This window comes from Balaenoptera borealis (genome assembly GCF_965194805.1).
Source record: "Balaenoptera borealis genome assembly, chromosome: 20".
Classification (NCBI taxonomy): Eukaryota; Metazoa; Chordata; class Mammalia; order Artiodactyla; family Balaenopteridae; genus Balaenoptera; species Balaenoptera borealis.
The window spans coordinates 55,863,164-55,885,443 of record NC_138879.1 but is presented as its reverse complement, the minus strand read 5'-3'; the positions used below and the strand labels follow the sequence as shown (position 1 = coordinate 55,885,443).

The 22,280-nt window shown below is 42.1% G+C and overlaps 1 protein-coding gene across 1 annotated transcript in view; it reads right to left on the bottom strand.

Moving 5' to 3' along the window:
• DNAH9 (dynein axonemal heavy chain 9) overlaps nt 1–22,280 on the bottom strand; it is a 301,732-nt gene that overhangs the window by 89,176 nt on the left and 190,276 nt on the right. The window contains exons 45-49 of the mRNA XM_082373261.1: nt 21,366–21,489; nt 11,920–12,062; nt 11,379–11,540; nt 10,961–11,194; nt 1,741–2,001 (exon numbers count right to left, since the gene is read on the bottom strand). Coding sequence (XP_082229387.1) covers nt 1,741–2,001; nt 10,961–11,194; nt 11,379–11,540; nt 11,920–12,062; nt 21,366–21,489 — 924 coding nt within the window. The remainder of the gene's footprint in view (nt 1–1,740; nt 2,002–10,960; nt 11,195–11,378; nt 11,541–11,919; nt 12,063–21,365; nt 21,490–22,280) is intronic.

The following is a 22,280-nucleotide window of genomic DNA, read 5'->3' as shown; positions in this document are numbered from 1 at the left end:
ATAATTGGGCTACACCTCCGATTCCCCGTCCACCTGACGATACCCAAAACTTTCCTGGAGGAATCTTGTGTTCTCTAGGGTAGAGGCCCACTTAAGGCCTTTCTAGGTCCTTCCTTTTAGGGACTTTTCACCCCACATCATAAAAAAAATACTAAGATGCATTTAGTATTTAATCTCACATTAAATACATTTTATACATAAGTATACGTCACAGGATTTTACAAGGTCCCCAGTTCAGTCTCAGATTTTCTGAGGCCCTAAGTCAAGAGATGCTTCCTTCCAAAGTGAGGTGTGAGTTGGCTACACAGAACTAATAAAAGAAGGTTTCAACAGACCACAGTGTTTTGACTCTTAAACCTTTCACTTGCATTGAGGGTATAAAGGAGTCAGGAGATCGAAGATTAAGAGAGAATGTTTAGTGAGAACTGCTGCTGAGTCCCACCCACTTTGCCTTTAAGAGAGGATGGGGGGCATTTGCACTTCACATCGAGTCTAGAGAGAAGGGGGCTTTAAGGAGACCACGCAGAGAGCTTAAACGCTTCCCGCACAACTTGAGTCACACAGTGGACTGGGACCTAACTTACACCCCAGAAATCTACAGGGTGAGAATACCAGGCTAGTCCCCTGACAGTGGAACTAGGGTAATTCACTGCACGGGTGGCCAGTGCTCTCAGAGCCTGTCTGGAGAAAGCAGGCTCAGGTGTCTCCCGTGGAGCAGAGGTGACCTGCTGGCACGGCACACCTCGCTTAGGCTGTCTTAGACCTTGACCAAGTCACCCACGTGACGGGCAAGTGAATAGCTAGACTCTCAGGAGAAGGAGGAGAAAGCAACCTGCAGGGAAAGATCCCTGTGACTGGGGGAGGGTCTCCAAAGAGCTGATGTGAGCATCCCGATAAACCGTCAGCTTTTCAGTCCCTCTCTGATGCCAACTCCTGGTGACATGAGTCTGTCTGCCCCCTTTTCCACCTGCCTCCCTTACCCCTGCAGCCATGGTCATCCAAATAGGAAAGAAGGTTAATTGTGAAAACTATAAGAGGAAGAAGTAGTAACCACATGCTCCTCCCAACACCTAGAACACATTTAAAGGGAACCAGAATAAAACTGCCTATGAATACATCTCAAGAGTCATGGTTGTTCCACCAAAAGGTCATGTATATGAGTTGAATTTAGTTGACACACAATTGCATGTTGTTGACACCTGAATACTTGCTAAGTTTGATTTTGTAGAGTTTTTTTTCTCATATTTTGGAGACAACATCTTTTTAGTCTCATATCTTAAATATTTTCATAGGGTCCTAAAAGGCTCATGTGTCCTATAGTACATAACGGGTAAAATGACCATGGGCTGCATAGCTGGAAGATCTCTGGGCTTGGATTTTGAAGATGTGAGCTCAAACCTGGCTCTAACACTGAGGTTTGTGAGCCTGGGCAAGTCAGTTCTCTGGGCCCTGGCTTTCTCATCAGTGAAGCGAGGAGGCTGGACCAGTTGGCCTCTCCTGTCCTGACTGATTCTCACACCCACGTCTCTTGGATTTCATTGGTAGCTCGTGGATCCTGACATACAGTCAGCTTAAATAAATGTTTATTTGCTTAATGAATGTGACAGCTGGTCCGAGCCAAGCCCTCCTGACTCTGCCTTTGTGTCTCTCTGGAACAGGAGGGAACCAGGTTGCCTCTGGGTCAGAGGAGGGCCTGCTCCTGCCCCAAGGGATGAGCAAGCAAGCAGACGTCCCTCCTACCTTGTTGAGGGTGTTGAGGGCTGCCTGGGCGGCCGTGAGCGCCGGCTCTGCCTTGGCCAGGTCTCCCGCACAGTCCTTCTGCTTCTGCGTCACCTCTAGCGTGATGAGGGCCACCTTCTCCTCCTCCTCGTCTGCGACGGCTTTCTCTCTGCTCACCTTGTCTGTCTCTGCGCCCACCGCCTGAATCAGCTTGTCTGCATCTTCATTCTTCTGTTTCAGTTCCACTTCCTGGGCAGCCAGCTTGGCTTTCAGATCGTCCACCTGCAGCAGAGAAGCAGCAGGTTTATTCGGACATGACTGTGGGGGTCTGACCCTGCAGAGCAGAGAAGAATGCCGACTCCTGAGGCAAAGGTGCAAAGCTGAGATCTCAGCTGGGACCAAGCTCCCTGACCTGGGAAAGAAAAGGAACCCTGGCCTCCCTCTGCCTCTCCCCTCTGCAGTAAATGTGGTGGAAGATTCTAAGCAACACATGCCCTGACCTTTCTTTCTCCTTGATGCCCAAATGACATAGGCTGCTTCTCACTGACATTGGTGCCTATATCTTATAAAACCTCACATGCCTAACATAACACTTTGCACATAGTAGGCCCTTAATAAAAACCAGGCATTCTTTAATTGAAATTGGCCAATGTGGAACACACCAAGGATTTAGCAAACTATAAAAAAAAGTGAGTGTCCACTGTGCATCCTGAAAGATGGAATATATGAACAGACAGTGACTGGACCATAAAAGTAGAACTCTGAACCAGAACTCACAGTAACCAGCCCAGGAAACCAGCCCGTTATCTACAATAACCAGCTCAGGAAGCCAGCCTGCTATAAGTCATACTTGTAGGAAGTCAGATTACTGTCTGAGCAACAGTCCAGAAAGACAGACAACAACCTCTGTAACAATCAGCCCCAGACGGCCAGGACTTGATTAATAACTGACAACTTTCTTAATTTTGTCCCTGCTTCCAACGTAGGACCAATGAGAGAAATTCAAACACACACCCCTAACAAATCACACAGGGTGCCCTGCTTCCAGTCAGCCCTCCTCCAGCTTCCAAGGGCCAACAGCCTTCATCCAGGAACGCTCCCTTCTTCCCACTATCAAGCTTTCCCGCTCCTCTGCCTGCCTTTGTGTCTCTGCCAAAGTGCGAAGGATGGTGGCTGACGCCCTTGCTAGAGCAGGCTCTGAACAAAGAGCCTCTGAGTGTTCTCATTTGGTTTGTCTTCATCTATTTCCACAATCCTTTCAAGAAATAGATGACCAGGTTGAAATGGGACAGCAGGGGTTCCGATGGTCCCGACCAGCGGGGTCCCCTGCCCAGCCCCCATATTCATGCGCATTCGGAGGCAGTAATGAAGTGACGGGGGGCCGGCTCTCAGGAAACCTTCTCTTTCTCTGATCAGCTGGGGAGGGATGAACGGTTTTCTACGTGTGCAGCAGACTGTGATGGTTCTCAGAATGTGGTCCTTGGACCAGCAGCATCAGCGTCACCTGGGAACTTGTTAGAAATGCAAATTCTCAGGCCCACCCTGGACCTACTGAACCAGAAACTCTGGCAGTGGGGCCCTGCGATCTGTGCTTTAACAGGCCCTCTGGGTGAATCTGATGCCCGTCTAGGTTTGAGAATCATTGGCCTAAGTCATGGCTTTTTCATGTGCAAGGAGAAGACATCTATTTCTGGAAAGTAAAAAAGCCAATTGTATTTGCAATATGGCCCATAAACTTTACATTCCAGCATGACCTCTCGTCCCTCCTTTTCCTGAAGTCTATTTCACGCAACAACCAAAGATTACTTCAGAGCTCATGGAACGCGTCAAACAGATCCCAGTGCTTTATGATACAAAAATAAAACGGAGGCTTAGACGCTGCTGATAATCCCTTTTCATGGCAGATCGAAAGAAAAGAAAATGAAGGCAAAAGAAAAAAAGAATGCTCTTTAATTTTGTGTATCCATAGAAACTGGAGACTTTGCATTAACCTCAGATGAAGGCCTGCTCCCTAGAACTCGTCTTATGTTCCCGCATCGGAAGGTTAATCCATTTCCACCTCCCGTTGTTCAGCTGCAGAGAGTTATTTCTACAAGGACAAAGATGCAATTGTAAATCAAAATGATTGAACCACATAATCACTCGAGTCAGCAAACACACCAGTAACTTTTTGTTCCTTTTTAAGTCTTGGGAGATTTGAGAAAATTGAAGTGGGTTTGTTGTTGTTGTTGTTGCTATTGTTGTTTTATGGATTGCAGATTTGGCTTATGACCTCAGGCTCGCGGTAAATAATTACCGGCATTGTGGATGGGAGCTTTATAGCTCTTAAGCTGTCACGTGGAGTGACATGAGGGTTCCACCAGTCAGAAGTAGGCTGCTCCCCACAAAGTTACAGAGAAAGCACAACTCAGGGTCACTTTATGGCTCTTATGTAGTAGAACAGGAAAGTGAAATAGGTTACTTAAATTTTTTGTCTTCCTTTTTTCCCTTATTCAAAGCATTCAAGCCATATTCTGGGTCTCTTCTTATTTAGACACTCCCACACCTGGATAGGAGGATTAAGAGGGAAAGTGTCACCAATACTGATGAGACCCTTTCTCTCAGTCTTGCCGACCCCATGAATATTGACCATATGTGCCAGGTGGGGGGATGCTGACTGAGTCCAGTGAGGACAGGATGGTGGTGGGAGACCCTGTCTTCTCTGAGGTCCAGGCACATGATGTTACGGAGAGAGGCCAAGCTTCTCAGGACATCCCCGCAGAGCTCCAGAAGAAGGAGAAGGAATCCAGGATAATCAGTAGCCCAAAACACTCCACTGAGGATTGGAAGCCTAGAGATACCTTCCTTCTTGACTCAGAATCCATATTGTCACCCAACACTTTCTGATATGAATTTGGACTTCAAGCAGGCTTTCCTCTTAGATATAGATGTTTTCCATCTATAGTAGATATCTGTTAGGTTTGCCTGCCTAATAATAATTTTTTAAAAAACCTATGTTTTGGTAACATAGCTTGATTTTCCTTTGGAGACCTTTCCTTCGCAAGTCTTTGTATTTTGGGTGAAGCTGACTTTGGTGGTTGTCATGGATCCTGGCTTGGCCAATGAGAGTATCCAAGTTACAGAGACTGGTTCAACTATGGGCAAACCAATGACCCAAAGAGGCCAATCAGAGCCAACCCAGGAACTTGGCTGAAAATACTGGTAAAGAAGCAAAGCGGACAGAATACTAATCTGAGGTTTCAGAGCCATGGGGGTTGCCCGCTTGAACAGAGACATCTAGTGAATATGCAGCACCAGTCTTGTCCAAAGTAAACTCTATCCCTCACTTTTCAGTTATATGAATCAATCCATTTTTTTTTGTTTTTTATTTTTTTAATTTAATTTACTTTTTAAAAGATTTATTTTGATGTGGACCATCTTTAAAGTCTTTATTGAATTTATCACAATATTGCTTCTGTTTCATGCTTTTTTTGGTTTTTTGGCTGTGAGGCATGTGAGATCTTAGCTCCCCAACCAGGGATCAAACCTGCACCCCCTGCATTGGAAGGTGAAGTCCTAACCACTGGACTGCCAGGGAAGTCCCAATCCACTTTTTAAAATTTTGTTTTGTTGTCTTGTCCAAACCAGCATTAGTAGGATTTTGGTTAGTTGCCATTGAAAGGGCCCTGATAAATATCTAATGTAATCTCAAAATTTTCTCTCCTCTTCTCCTTCCCTCCCCTTCTGTACTTTCCATCTTTTCTTTTTTTTTTTTTTTCTTGTAGGGTGAATTTGAGTTAGTTCTTTTTTTTTTTTCACTTGCAACCAAAGGGTCTTGAGAAATACATCATCATAAATTAACTGTCAACTTCAGGTGGCCTGAGATTATTTTAAATCCCAAGATAAACTGAACTTAAAAGTTCCCAGATAGACAGATTTGTGGATTAAATCCTATATGCAGGGAACTGGTAATGGCCTACGGGCCACCATCTACAAACGTTTCTTCCGGCCAACAGCCCCTCTTCCTCATGAACACACTGGAGTTAGACACAGAAGCGACGTCACCAGTGAGAGAGGACGGGAGACCCCAGTCACAGTGGGGGGCTCTGACTGTGTCACGAGAGAGAACTGACTGCCCTCCAAAGACTGACTTTTTAACCTGAAGTGACCAAGTCAACCTGAAATGCAAAATTAAGAGATTTCTACTCTTAAAGGAAAAAAGATGGACCCAGAGCTAAGTTAATCTCAGTTACGGAAAAATAAAGATATATTCTGACCAGCTGAATCAAAGCATGAAATTATAAGTCTAAAGTTCATTAAATTTTAGATTACCATACGATTGTTAATTATTGTCATTATTACTACTTCCAATACTACTATTATTGCTAAATAAATTCAGGGTCTGTCTGAGCCTGAGCTGTGAGATCCATTTAGCCTACTCCTACCAGATTACGTACACCAAAAGCTGTCATAATTGGGTAGAAGGATACCATAGAATATAATTCAAGTCATTACCCTTATACCAAGATTTATGGCGCTGTACTTCAGTCCTTTTCTACCAAAGGAATAATTCCAGATGAAGGGTTTATATCAGAGTTAAGCACCCCAGATACCATTTTTACAAGAAGAATCATCATTATATAACCATCAATAAGTTTGGAATATACACCAGGTGACAGAATTGCAAAAGAACCATTCTCTACCCACGCTCTGAACTTGTAGGTGATTTTAGAACCTGTTCATTTGTTTATTTGCCTATCCATCTATCATCTACCCATCTACCCATTTATAGAACACATTCTATGTGCAACTGAATCCTGATTTCTGCCCTTGAAGAACTGATAACAGTATGGCATGATATATGCAAGAGAAGAAACATAATTCAAGGATTAATTCATGACATTGTAAATCAACCGTACTTCAATTTTTTAAAAAAAGGATGAATAATTCAAGGAACACAGAGAAAATAGAGAAGGGAATGTATACTGCTCAGAGCTTAGAGAGGGCTTCTGGGCAGGGAGCTATCAAATTTTTTTAGATCCTGACAGTGACAAGTTGACAAGGTGGGGGCATATATAAAGACACAGAGATGTGAACAAGCTGTGGAGTTTGGGGGGAACTTCAAATAGTAGTGCTGGACTTCAGGGTGGTAGAAAAGAGGAAGAGGAGAGTGGAGCTATATGCAATTTAAAAAGTTCCAGAAAAGTTCAGAGAATCTGAACTGCAATGTCTAGATCATTAAGGCCTACTGAAGAGAATACTCAGACTTGTGGTTTGAACAAAGATCACGCTAAGAGCAGGAGAGAGGTTGGTCTGAAGATGTGCTGTCTAGCTTGGCAGCCACCAGCCACGTGTGGTTAATGAGCACTTAAAACGTGGCTTAAAATGTAGCATTCTACTTAGTCTCCCTTACTGTATTCTGGCAGCATTCCAGACTGCAAGCACTTAAAACGTGGCTTGTTCCAATTGAGATGCGCTGTAAGTATAATCATACAAATGAGTTTTTGAAGCCTTGTAGAAAAAAAGGGAAAATATTTTATTAACAACTTTTTTTACATTGATTACATGTTAAAATGATAATATTTTGGATATACTGGGTTAAATAAAATGTTACTAAAATATGTGATAAAATTATATACTATTAAAATATATAATTAAAATAAAATTCACTTCATTTTTACTTTTTTTGATGCAGCTACTAGAAAATTTAAACTTGCATCTATGTCTTGCAGGGTGTTTCTATTGGATAGTGCTGGTCTAGAGTGCTGTCAGAATATAGTCAGGGAGACTAAGTAGAATGTTATTAATTCATTCATTCATTCATTCATTCAACAAATATTTATTGAGTGCCTGCTCTGTCCAGGCACTGTTTTAGGCACTTGGGATACATCAGCAAACAAAACAGACAAGGATCCCTGTTCTTATGGAGCTTGAATCCAACAGATGGAGATAGACAGCAAAACATAAATATAATGAATAAGTAAATTATATAATTTGTTAGAGAGGGGCAAATCCTATGGGGAAAAGATAAAGTAGAGCAGAATAAGGGGATCAGGAGTGGTGTGAGGGAAATAGGGGTCATCTCAGGGTTTTGAGCAAAAAAGTAACATACCTATGCTTTAAATTGATCACTTCACTCTGGCTGCTCAGTTGATGACAGACTATTCAGGGGGCAAAAGTGGAAGCAGACAAACTAGTTAAATGGTATCGTAGCTACCCAAGTAAAAGATGTCAGTGGCTCAGATCAGGGTAGTAGCAGTGTAGGAGGTGCGGTGGCATTCTGGGCATGTTTGCAGGCAGAGCCAACAGTGATTTTCTGATGGACCAGCTGTAGGTGGTGAGAGAAAGGGAGGCATGAGCAGAGTCAAGGGTGACCTCAACGATTTTGGCTGATGGGTGGTGCGAGAGGATGTGGGTGAAGCAGGCTTGGGATAGGGGAGACACTTGAGAGTTCAGTTTATCGAAATAATCTGGGTAAGAAGTGTCTAAAATGGGGGACACAGCAAGAAGAGTACCTCTGAGAGATACTTGGAAAACTTATAGAAGTTCACCTCACGGTATAACCAGGCTTCCCCTTGTTAAACAGAGATTGCCTAAAACAGGAAAACAGACTCTCTTCATTGTCTGCTCGAAGACCCAGGGTCTGTACAAGACAGAATACTGGGCACTGCTCTGTGAGTGTCAGAGCACCTTTCCCATTGTTTGCTCCCCAGCAATTGTCCTTTGCACAGACTGACCAGCAATTCCCAGAGGATAAATGGGTAGGAGGTAGAACAGGGGCTGGTGGGGATACAGAATGTTCTGGGAGCACTGTATGTTGGGGGAGACAAGAAGAGGAAGACCTGAGAGATGGTTAAAAAAAAAAATCTGGTAGTACTGCATTCTGGGATTCTATCTTTTGCTGTTTTCTAGACGTTCAGAGATTGAGAGAACAAGAAACGGATTGGGGCAAGAAGATGCTACCTTTCTCCGACAAAGGTATGCACCAGGTAAGCTGCTAGGGCCTGGACTGGGATCTGTGTACCTCATCCTGCTCTGAACTGTAGCTCGAAGAAGGGGGTTTGGTCATGACACTAATGGAAAGAGAGTAGCATCACAGATAACTGTCACATACGATTTGTTGACAAACGAGTTTGAACAGATCTCACCATGCTGGGAGGTAAACAAAGGAAAAAAAAGTCTTTATATAAATACAGGACAAAGAAAAGAATAGCATCTAGAACACTACGATGACCAATGCAGCTCTGAAAATGACCCATTACTGGATCTAGAAAAGACATCAAAAAAGCTATTTGGCATCATCGGTAGAATGGTTTCTGTGATATAGTTGCAGAAAAATAGGCTGAAATAAAAAAGCAACGTTGGAAAGGGAAAAGGATGAGATGAGGAAGGTCTGTGGGGATATCGAAAATGTAATAGTGTAATTAGAGTCTTCACTGGAAGCATAAGAAGCAGAAGCAATATTGCCCAGGATTAGATTAGTATCGTTGAGGATAAACTTGAAAAGCTCTCCTAGAATGTAGAGGAAAAGGCCAAAGGGATGGAAAGCAATGAGGGAGCAGATAATAGATATGGAGCACAAGGAACCCATCTAGCTCATCGTTGCTCCTGGAGGAGAGGCCCGACCAGATGAGCAAAAGCTGATAATAGAAGAAAAATTTCCCGAGCAGAAGAAATTCTATGTGTATAGATTGCAAGGGCTCATTGCATCCCACTAAATGAACTGAAATCCTTTAGATACATTACATCTATGAATCAAGAAACTGAAGTAGGGAGAAAGGGCAAGTCAGAAGGAGGAAGTTCAATAGAGCTATTCCAAAGGCAGAGCTCTGAGAAAGTGACAGTAAATGAAAGGCTTAGAAATCTAGAGGAACATGTGATGCCCAAGAATTAAATTGATTACAATTTTAGTTTAATTGTGCAAATGCATGAAATTTCATTGCCTTAATGAGAGGCCGGCTCTGCGGCTGGTAAGCAGAGCGCAAAAAGGGGCCATTGAGGGACCAGCAATATTTGATGGGCATGAGCAGGGCAGAGAAGGCGCTAGAGTTGTCCCCAGCTCTCAAGGGAAGGATAGTAAATTAACTGAAATAGATTCGTTCCATTTGGAAGAGTAAGCAGGAAAACAAAACAAGGACAGGACAACAGGGGCCTTCTTCTGATGGCCAACCACTTAGGAACATTTGAGGGAATGCATGATATGAGACAGGATTTGTTTAAGAAATTAGATTTCAATGGCTCTTTGACAGATTACATTGTAAGACACAAGAAACAAAAGAAAATTGGTATAACCCTGCAACCATTTCTCCCAGCCATTCATCTCTTTGGGCTTTGATGATGAAAGGACTATGGGTTGGAGAGGAAAAGAAAGTAGAGGAAAAGGAAGAGGTGATAAACAGAAAGAGAGAAGAGGAGATTCAGGGGATTCCTGTATCAATGAGAGGAAGCGCCAAACTGCAGCTGGGGATGTGAACTTCCACTGGAGAACTCGGTTGGGCTTCCGGTGAGGCAGGAAAGACAGGGCCGGGCCTTAGGCAGAGGGCGATGTCACCTCCTTGTTTTGCTTTTTAATGAGGCCATGATGCATGGAGGAATGGCATCTAAAACAGAAACTGTAGCATCTGAACAAGAAACTCTGGCCATGAAAACCGCAGAGCATGTGCAATAAAAATGCACAGGTTGCTGATGACTCTGTACGACCTTCCACGTGTGGCGCTTGATAAGTAAGGTAGAATTTAAGGGAAAACAGCTCTTAGAGTGCATGTATTGTGGCTTCAGGAGACGAATGGGCAGGACCGGGAGTTGATGCAACCTGGTGCCATCCAGGCCGCACCTCAACCCTCCCCCAATGAATATTCCATCCCTAATCAAAAAGACCCCACCCATTCAAAGGGCTAAAAATAGGATAAAAGGAGGATCAAAAAACCCAGTGGCGGGCCCCTCACTGTGAGGATGCCCGAACTCTTGAGTGTGTAGCTTTCACTTCCGCACTGAATAAACTGCTTCTTTGCTCTCTTTGCTCCTCAGTGTGTGTGTGTGTTTTTTCCTTTGTGTTTTGTGTTCCTCGCCCAAACTCTTTTGGATGAGTCCAACAAGAACCTGGACCTCCGATAAAGCTTTCTGGGTATCACCGGCACTGTTCTCTGGAGAACAGTGTGTGGTCTGCAGACCGTGACTGTGGTCCTCCAGTCCTCTGGAAAGGGGCTGCCCCCACTGCCTCCGAGCCCCCCGAAGGCAGGAGGACCGGAAGGACGTCGCTCACCTGGGCGGAGGTGCTGCGGAGCTTCAGCAGCCCGTTCTCCAGCCGCTCCATCTTGCACTTGAGCTCCCTTCCGTTCCTGCACAGCAGGCTCTGGTAGAGTCTGATGAACTCCAGGAATGATTTGGGGGTTGTGTAGTTGTAGCGCTGCTCATTGCTCAGATAGGACTGGGAGGTGTGGCTGACACTTGTGTGGACAAAAGCCATGAACTTGCTAATCGATGGCTTGACTGTGGGCTAGAATCAAAGGGCAGGAAATAAAGAGGTCATCTGGCCATGAAGACGGCAGGTGACTGCCCACCCAGCTTGTTGCTTCACCACATGGAAAGCTGTGCTCCAACAACCTGGAGTTGCCGGATGTGGGGTTCCTTGTACCCAGAGGTGGAGAGGAGCTTGAGGGGTGTCTCCTTTGCCCTCTCACCTCAATGCCCTCCGTGTTCTGCAGGAAGCGGAAGCTGACGGACTCCAGGGCTTGCTGCGGCCACTCATGGAACCAGTCGATGGCTGTGCAGTTCACGATGGCGGGGAACTTCCTGCTGCGGACTCTCAGCTTGGTCCCCACCGGGGAGAAACAGAGAGTCACCTGAGAAGGCAGGAGGGTGGGGAGAACCGAGAAGGTACCCGAGATGTGCTTACAGGGAGACAGACACGGCCTTGGACCCTCTGTTTCCCAGGAAACTGGGAGGCACATCAACAGAGACAAAGATCTGTAAATGCCAGGCAGCCTTGCCAGCCAAGGGGTTAGAAATGCTGGGACTTCAGGAGGCAAGAGGGAGGCCCCTGCCCTTGAAGCACGTGAGAAGGGCATCCTTGCCCAGGTGCTCAGGCTGAGAAGGGCCTTGCACCCTCACCACCCACTCCCACGGCAATCAATAAGTACAGCTTATTGTGTCCAAAATATCCATAGAGGCTCCCATGGACCATCTCTGGTCCTGTCTACCCCGGGCAGCGAATCCTTGTACCTTCAGTTGTCGTCGGACCCGCTCTATAAAGAACTTCCAGCAGTTCTCTCTGTTGTCAACAAGACCTTGGCTCTTGACTTCGTTCCTCACATTGCTTATGATGTTTTCAACCTCATCATCAGAGTAGAGATCTGGGATCTCTCCTGGGAAGAATCAGAGCACAGATACTTAATTATTATTTTTTACCAGATTGGCAAAGTTCTGAAAGTTAGGTAAACTAGTGCATTAATGAGGCAGTATATAATGGAAAAAAATCTTTAAAAATCTCAACTAAATATATAAAAATAAATATATGATGACCAATTAGAGTTTATCTTGGAAATGCAAGGATGGTTAAATATTAGAAAAATCTATGAGAATAATTCACTACATTAATGAATTAAAGAAGTAAAACGATATGACCATCAAAACAGTTGCACAAAATTTCTGAAAATTTAGTTTGAGATTTCTTTTAACCAGATCATAGGTATCTGTCGCAGACCCAAAGCAAACATCATATCTGTTTACCGGTGAAATACTAAAATATTCTCTTTTGAATTAAGAACAAGACAAGCATGACTGCTATTCATGTTTTCTATTCAACATTATACAGATGTCCTAGGCTAACAATTCAAGGAAAAGCAATGAAATTTATATGGATAGTTAAGGAAATAATAAAACTATTATCATCAAAATCTAATTTTCTAGATAGGAAATCTAAGAGAATATACACATAAACAATCAGAACTCGTAAGTGTGTTAAACAACAAGCTTGCTGGATACAAAATCAATATTGGAAATAAAATGGCACTTTTGTACTTCAGCAAAAAAAAAAAAAAAAAAAAGAGTTACTTTATTTAGAATAACAGTAAAAAAGTTATTTAGAATAACCAGTTGTTTAGAATACCAGCAAAAGGTATTTAGAATACCAGCAAAAACTATAAGACAGGCAGTAATAAATATATAAAAAGATGTGCAAGATCTTGATGTAAAAACTATAACATATTACTGAAGGGCATAAATAAAACCCAAAATAAATGGAGAGAAATACTCTGCTCATGGGTGGACGACTCAGTATTACCAGTATCACAAAGATGCAGTTTCCCCTCAAAAAATCAAATGGGTTTCATTATCAATCCTGACAATCATATTCTAAAATTTATATGGAAGAGCAAAGGGTAAAGAATGGCAATGATACTTGTGAAGAACGGGAAGAAGGGATTTGTTCTTTCAGAAATCAAGTCTCCTTATAAAGCTATGTTAGTTAAAACAATGTGAAATTGGTACTTGGGTAAGTAAATAGAACAGTGAGTGAAACACCTAGAAACGGACCCAGATGTAAACAGGAAATTCATATTCAAAATCAGTATGCTAAAAAATGATGAACAAATCAATAAGTGATGTTAGGATAATTCAGTACTAATATCAAAAAATAAAATTAGAATTCCATGCAAAAATACATTCCAGGTGGATTAAAGACATGAATATGAAACAGTAATATTTTATAGATAAAATACAAAAGATTATTTTTATGGTGTTGGATAGGACACAATTTCTGAAATAGAGCACAAAAAGCACAAAACATAAAAAGACTAAGTTTTGCAACATTTAAATGAAATCAGCATGACAAAATTCAGATACACACTTCAAAAAAGACATTTATGACCTACATGATGAACAAAGCGTTAGTATCCAGAATATACAAAGGACTCTTACAAATCCATAAGAAAAAGAAAGAATCGAAGAGCAAAAGGGCAAACTATATAAAAAGGCAACTAACATAAGGTGAATAGCCAATAAACACTTGAAAAGATGCTCCAATGTCACAAGTAAGAAGGGAAAGGACAAAAATGAGATTCCATTTTATATCCTTTGGCAAAAACTGGTATGTCAGATAAACCAAGTGTTGGTGAGGTTAGGAGGAAACAGGTACTCAAGCAGAGAATAAATCTGTACAACTACTCGGGAGGGCAATTGGCACTTTTTAGTAAACTTGAAATGCACATACCAGACAATTTAACAATCTATGTTTTGGGCACCTGTTGCAAAGCAACTCTGCTTGCACACATCAGATGTTTCTGTTTTGCAACATTGTTTATAATTGCATGGGTGTTTGTTTTATTGCTTTCTGTATCCCAACATGTTTTGTAAAGAAATATAGAAAAACATAAAGGAAAAAGTAAATGTGGGTGGTGAGAATGTGAAAACTGTGAGGGAGAGTCAGAAATTGAAAGAGGGGATAGAATAAAGCAAAATTCTGAATTAAGAACCAGCTGGTGGGCCCCTAGCTCACATGGAAGAGTTGGCCTTGGAAAGAAAGAATGAAGAAAACTGCAAAGAAATGCAGACAGACTGGGAGCTATAAAGGTAGTTGTGAGGCCAATAGTGAATGGCATTAAGTTTTCTCAAGGAGAGAAATGAGCTTAAGGGATGTAAGAATGAAGGAAGCACTGGTACAGTTAAATCTTGGAAACACTGGATAGGAGGTAAAGATGAATGTGGTTCACTCCAGGATATTCTGTGGCTATCAGAAAAGCTCTTTCCTATTTCCAGGACAAGGCTTTAGGTAGGTGTTGAAGCTACGTGGACCTGAAGTCATATACAAGCTCCCCTTTGAAGCTCCGCACACCCGCGTGCTTCTTCCTTCCTCCATAACCAACAAAGAAATGTTAGCATCGTAGAAATGTTAGAGCTGGAAGAAGCCACTGGAGCCACTACCTGTACTGTTTCCTTGTGAACTTGGGTGAGGTCCTCCAAGGTGGGTGGTGTGGCAAATGGCCTCTAACTAATCTGAGTGATGGGAATTGTGATTCTTTTCACCACTGAAGCTGCTGCACTTCCTTGAACTACTGTATCTGGAGGAAACTCAACTTTCCAACAGATTTCTGGCCTTCATAGTCTGACAACACTAATCCAGCCAACAGTTGGGTTAGAGTTTTATACTAATTAAACTTAATTGTTTAAATGGGAAAAATGAAAAAATGAATTATCATGAAAATGATCATTTACTTTCTTCCCTTAATTGGACAAACTTGATTTAATTTCCATTCATTAAGATATTTCATAGCATGCATACAAAATACCCGGTGCTATAAACTTGTCAAAATCAAGGTCTTACTAGTGGAAGAATCCGTTTCAGCCTTATTTGATAAAAACAGGGGGTCAGAGAAAACAGCTAGAAAAATGAAATGATATTTAGCATGTGTTGGGAGTTAAGGAGTTTAGGGAAGTTTTAAAAAGAGAAATACTCAAATGGAATTGATGTGAGCCATACTCATACTTCTGGGGCTGACTGCCTGCAGTGGTCTGAATTCCTTCCTCCTTTGCCCCTCTGATAATCTTCGTTTTCTTATCTATAAGTACGTTAGAGTCCTCCAGTGAGAACCTGAATTCCCTTTGGTCTTAGAATATTTGTAATAATAGAGTCTGCATTCTTCACCTTTCTATTTTTTGAAATATGTAGGATTTATGTCCTTTGAGGAGGCAAAGTATGATCTATAGGCTAAATCTGGCCCTCTGTCTCTGCCTGCAAGCTAAGCACGGTTTTTACAATTTTTAATGGTTGAAAAAATTAAAATAATACTATTTAATGACACATGAAAATTACATGACATTCAAATTTTGTTGTTCATAAATAAAGTTTTACTGGTCACAGCTACACTCATTCATTTAGATACTGTCTATGGCTATTTGTCCAATACAATGACAGAGCTGAGTAGTTGTGACAGAGGCTGTATGGTCTGCAAAGCTGAAAATATTTACTTTCTGACCCTATATAGAAAAAGTGTGCTCGCCCTAGTTTATATGATACCTTTAAGTGCCAAGATATTGAAAACACCCAGGCCTTTTAGAGCCTTTTTCCATGTTCTTAAGACAGGGGTATTTGTCACACACACAATTCCCAAGATCCCTTAAGAAGAAGATCACCAGATGGAATTGAGCACCTCTGAATTGGGAGCAAAGTCTGCATTTGCAGGTTTGTTCCTCCAGTTTCTCCTGACAACATTCCTGTCACTTACTGTGCGATGTAGGTAGTCATGCTGAAAGCAGGAGACTGAACTGCCAGAGGGGATTTTGTGATGTGAACAGAGGCAGAGGCTACTTAAATATTTGAAGAGTTTCCTCTCGTGACCTAAAGTTGGGAAGCCCTATTTCTGCTGCCTAGTGCAGAATGGCTTCCTGCGGTCCTTAACATGTCCTGATATTTTGCAAGTCAGACTCATCATCACCTTCTCTGTGTGGTCTGGGGCTCTCAGAGGCCACACTGCTTTGAGATCATTTAAGATGGTTTGGTTAGTTGGAGCTTGGTAATAAAAAAGGCAAAGCTGAGGGTTATTCTCCGTGAACCAGTTAGCGTCACAATGGCTTAAGGGCTTTGACCCCACCCAGGAATAACATTTTTCAGCAACATTACCCTGGTCTCAAGGGAGAAAAAACAGGGAGTGTGGTGACTATCTCAGGACCCCTGGCCCTCTCTCTGCATGGCTGGAAACTTTCTCAAAGCACGTGTTCAACAGTAATATCTAATATGTAAGATGACACATCATTCTCATGATATGACACACCTTGGTTCAACGAATACCTCTTGAATGCTAATTATGGGCCAGGAGATGCGTTCAGTGCTGACAATGTAAATGGTGAAAATAACAGTCTTTACAGAGGGTTATAATTATATCAGTGTTGTTTTATTTCCTAAGCTGGGCAGTAGGTATTTAATCCTTACCTTTTGTATCTCTGGAATATCTCATAACAAAAAATGAACCAACAACAGACAACACAGTCTCTGCCTTTCATAAGTTTACAATGTCATTTCAGTACAATGGTGGTGTGTGCAACCACTGAATGTTAGAGAAACACAGAGGGATGTTTCTCATTCCTCGTGGTGACAGTGGATTAGTGAAGATTTCCCAGAGAGATAACATCCAAGATAAGTCTTGTACTATGGGTAGAAGTTAATCCAGATAAAGAAGGAGAAGGGCATGAGGTTCAAAAGGAACAGTGTGAATCAGTAAGGATGTCAGGAGGCAGTACAGTGTGTTATTTCAAGGAGGTGGGAATTACTAGATCATAATGGGGAGGTAAGCTAGTAAGAAAGGAAGGAAGCAGGTCAAAGGCAGCTGGTTTTTTGTTTTTTGTTTTGTTTTTTCTGTATAAAACAGCTTATCGTGCATTCAGTTAGGAACTGATGAAGGAATTATAGTTTGATAGACCTTTTTGGAAGCAGGGAGGAGAATGGATGGGGGTGGGCCTCCCTGAGAGGTAGGGAGGTGAGTTAAGAAGTGTCTGCAATGTAAGCTTGTATATGTAGAATGGATAAACAAGAAGGTCCTACTCTATGGCACAGAGAACTATATTCAATATCCTATGATAAACCATAATGGAAAAGAATATATATAACTGGATCACTCTGCTGTATAGCAGTAATTAACACACATTTTAAATCAACTATACTTCAATAAAATAAAAAAAAAGGAAGTGTCTGCATTTGTTGAAGCAAAAGATGAAAAGATCAGTGGTAGTCATGACAGAGAAGAACGGATTCAGAAATAGTTAGGGGGTAAAATTGGTGGCAACTGATTATCTCTTGGACGTAGGTGGTGAGGGAGAGGTTAGTAATGTAGGAGAATGCACAGAGACATAGTCTCAAGTAACTTGTATGAGAATTTAGTACCACATGAAGAAAAGAAAAGCTGTTACTCAAGCATCTTTTTGCATTATGCTCTGGGCATTTCTGTGTGGCAGCTGGAAGCAACCAGGTGCTGGTTTAAATTTCCATGGTTTATGGTTTGGGGACGCATCTGGTAAACAGATCCCCTGAGACCACAAAGTATGCTTAGGAGATCTGATGCATGCTTGATGGCTTCTCTTTTGTCATCTTTGCCATCTTTGCCACTTCTCTTTTGCCACTTTGTCTTTTTTCCTTTCAGGGAAACTGGGCCAGAATATAACTTGTGTAAAGCATAGATGGCCTATCAGGAAATCCAGTTCTAGATGCTCATGGGAGGAGAACAATCCAATGCCAAGACTGCTACAAATATTTCCAGACTCCACGTTCTCATGTGATGTGTACAGATCACTAACATGTCAATCCTGCATCTAATCCTAAAGCACCTGGAAGATGAGAGGATCTTTTCATGTTTTACATTCCAAGAGGAGATTTGGCCCAGATGTAATAAGGACAGTCTGTTTCAGAGATGGAGAGGCATATGGCTTTACAAGAGAGGGGACTCAACTGGTTATCAGCTCTTCCAGTAGACCACATAGAGGCTACTGATTGGAACATGCAAGCTTAATAAATGGTTCTGAAGGTACAAATAGATGCAAAGTGATCTAGTCTGAGCCAGGGAAGAGAAATGTTAATTTTGGAGTGAACACTTAAGCCTTTTGAAAAGCAAAAAGGAAATCCCAACATAAGATCCCAAAGTAAAATGAAGTATGAAATCTGGCAGAGTAAGGAGAGGAAAAGACACCACACCTGGAGCAGACTAGGTCTTCTTAGCTGGGACTGTGGTAAAATGGGCTTTCTGGAATGCTGGAAACCTGGAGGCAGGTGTGCTGTACCAAAAAACCAGGAAAGGATTCTATTTTCTCCCTTTAGATTAGGATGGGCCCGTGCTGATGCTGAGTTTGGTTGAAGGAGGACCAAGAGAGAACAAATGTTGTGAGAGTTTTTTAAATACCTGCTTTTGATGGCCAGTGTACATTCTTCAGGAATTATTATACAGGGCAACAAGGACATAGCAAGAATTGAACTTTTCAGACTCAGCAAGGGCCAACATTTCATGCATAGTTTCACCAGAAGCTTCATGAGCCCCATTAAGGACTCTGGTAGCCAAAGAAAGTGACTGAAAGATAGGCTTCATTCACTCTGATTTAGGTGGCCACCCTGCTTCTTATACAATTATGTGGCTTTTGCTAATTGAATCAGAAACTTGATTTAATTTTTTAACTTTGAGTGGAGGATTTCTTACTGTCAGTCTGCAACCAATCTGAGATGCAAGTGGCATCATGATGGGTTCTGAAATGTTTGGGTGGTGTCAGAGGTGGGATTTATGTGCTGAATTACCAATATAGTTTGATTCTGGAAATGGTGTCAGGAAACCAAGGGATGAAACAATGAGCTAAAGAAGTGTGGGAGGAAAGCAGATAGCCTATGGCATGAGATCATGAGGTCACTGAGGAAGGTGTTTTGGGGGAGTGTTGAATCAGTGGAATTCGCTCACTGTACCTTATCTTCAACCTAATAGGTTTTGTAGATAACTAGAGAGGGATGAGCTAATGACAAGGTAGCCCAATGTATAGTTTCCTAGTCTCTACTGTGCTGTCCAAGAATGCAGTGATGGCACAACCCCATGAAAAACTAAGTGGATGAGGAGACTCTGAGGAATCTGTGTAGCTCGGCCTGCACTGGCAGTCAGTTAATTTCTAGCCAGAAGTTATCTGACAGGGAGAATTAGAACTCAGATATGCTCAATTCTCCCTGTCAAAATGGTTTAAGATTAAAGGGATGAAGATTAGAAAAGTATTACTTTTAATTGTAGCTCCATTTTAACATGTGTGTGTAAATCCTGTTTTTGTATAGAAGCATTAAAAATGTGAGTTTGAAATTCCATGACTTTGGAGCACACTAACTGCATTAAGTTTTCACTGGGCAGGGCTTCAGAAATTCCTTTGAACTTGAAACAAGTTGTTTTCTAAATGAAAAATTAAAAATACTTAATTGAGGAATAAAATTTCAATTGGTAAAAGTGTAACGTCGTTTGTGTCTCAGACATTATTATAGGAGAAGGTGACCTGGCTGGATTGGAGCCAAATGAGATACAGGGTGAGGCTGGCAACACGCCTGGCACCTCCAAAGCTATGTCTTTGGAAGCACAATTTTACCTTTTTTGATTGTTTTAGAAATTAGACTTTAGGGCGCAGCTTCAAGGTGGGAGGACAGTTGGACCCGTCTCTCATTATTTGGTAAAATAACAAAAGGTGAGGCAGTGCTGTAGGTGAAATACTGTTGTAGAAGGTGGTGGGATGTTAAAAAGACAGTATTTAAGAAAAGGACAATTCGTTGGATTGGAGGAGAAAAGGTGTAAGAGTTAGTAGGCAAATTCCTGGATATAAAACTAACTTAAATAGGGCAGGCTGGGAAAGGAACGAGAGTGTGGGATCAGTGTTATGGCTGGAGCCATCAGTCCCAACCTGATGGGACTCTGGTCCTCATCAGCAGGAAGTCGAAGGTTGCTCACAGAGCCTGCTGGTGCATGGTCTGGACCAAAGACCAGCGGCTCGTCATGGAAGTGATAGTAAAATGGCCTGGGGTACAAGGCCACAAAATTTGAAGCAGTCAACGATTCTGAAGCAGTAAAGTTCCTAGAGATTGCATGGAAAGAGCCATCCTGAAATATATTATATATGACATGGAATGCACTTTGGAGAAGTATATTGTGATCATGGTCCTTTGACTTCATAAACTAAAGAGTATTTAGTCAGAGAGCCAGGAGGTGAACTGTAGAGAAACAGGCTTTCTGAAATGCTGGAAATCTGGAAGCAGAAATTTTGTTCAGAACATCTGTGCACTGACTATTTTATTAGCTCAGGTAAGAGGTGGTTTTATAGATGCTAAATTTGGGTTAAGGGTCAGGAAATCATATTCTCTTAATTAATATAAATATATATACACCCCAAATTTCTGAAAATGCATAATTTTTATACTATATTGTTTTATCTTCTTGGGTATATATACATATATATATATATATATCTTGTGTATGTTCATGTATATTTATATATACATATATGTGTATACATAAACTTTTTTTTCTAGAATGGTTGGCATAAGTCCTGAATCTCTAAATAAATAAGGGCAGCAAAGTATCAAGAACTGAACTTTCCACTGAAGTCCTATCTTGCACTGATAGTGTCACAGGGAAGTTGAGACGGCCTTTGTCAAGTTCTTTGTAATCTAAGAAAACCATCTTCTGTTCCTGCTTCTACTTTGCTTCCATAAAGTTCTGAATCCTTGATTAATTAAATTGGCAACCTGACCTTGCCCTCTTGGGTAAGTTTTGTGTGTGCATGTACTCTGTGTGTGTATCTTGCTGCTAACACCTTACCTCCCTGAAATACTGAACACATTCCAGTTTCTCTCTGTCTTGGGTGTGGGGAGGGAACAGCACCTTCTCTCTGGACTCAGCAGATCTGCAGGCCCTAACCTACTTTCCTCCTATTGTCGTATCTCGTCCCAATAAGAAAGCCGTAAGACTACTGTCTGTTTTGCATGTAAGGAGAATAAAAGACAGCAGGCCCAGCAGCAATCCTAGAAGGACCTTGATGAGCCAGTTCTCCGCTGTGTCAGTTTTCTCCCTCATTTCTATGACCTCACTCTTCTGACCTTGAACAAAATCTCCACCTTGGAATGACTCCAACTCCAGCAGGAATTTGTCAGAGACATTCAAGTGCAAAGAGTCTCTTACCAGATGCCAAGAGGTCATTAATGAGCACAAGGAACTCCTCATCAGCTACTTGGGCGTCTGTCATGAGAAACACGGTGCTGAGATTCTTTACCCCGGCTTTCAGGCACAAGCTGGCCAGGTCCGCCTGCAGAAACAACGTCAGAGATCTCTGAGAAGAGGGCTTTCTTGATAAGAGACCAGCAACGGGAGGGAGGGAGGAGTGCTACCTTGCACTCACAGGCTGGAAAATATGCCTCGTTCCCAGGCCTCGATCCCAATAGAGGTGGGCAAGTAGAATAAATAGTGATGATCTTTAATTCATACAACCACTGTGGCTCCTGAATTAGCTTCTAGAGCTCCTGCTTTGTGCAAACAGGTAACAGCTTTCCAAAGGACAGAGATGGTCCCCTGTTCATCTGTGTTACTTATATCATCATACAAATGAATGACTTGCCCCAGGAGGCAAGTAATTGCTCTTGGTCCTGACAGAAGAGTCATGTACTTGGGCCTCCTGGCCTGAGGGATGAATATATCATATAGTAGCAGAGTCTTATGTTCTATGGCTAGCTCCAGCAAAGACTTTTGCTGTTAAAAAATATATTGGGGAACGTACACACACACACTCACACATACGCACACACAATCATTTGGTAGGAAATTACATCCATTCAAAACTATAGGTAGATGAAGTTTGGGGCTAGGATGCCAGGCCCTGAATTTTTCCAGCTTGGTCACTCTTGGTTCCTTTGAGGCATCCCTTTCCCGAAGCTCAGCCACTGGTCCGTAATCTTAGTCATCTCTCTCTCACACGACTCAAAGCTCATTCTCTATCAGCCTCATACATTTCCTTATAGCAGAGCTTCCTTTGTGTCCAAATAATTCCCCTTTGACGTTAATAAACTTCCTTTTAGATCAGTGGTTCTCAACCAACGCATT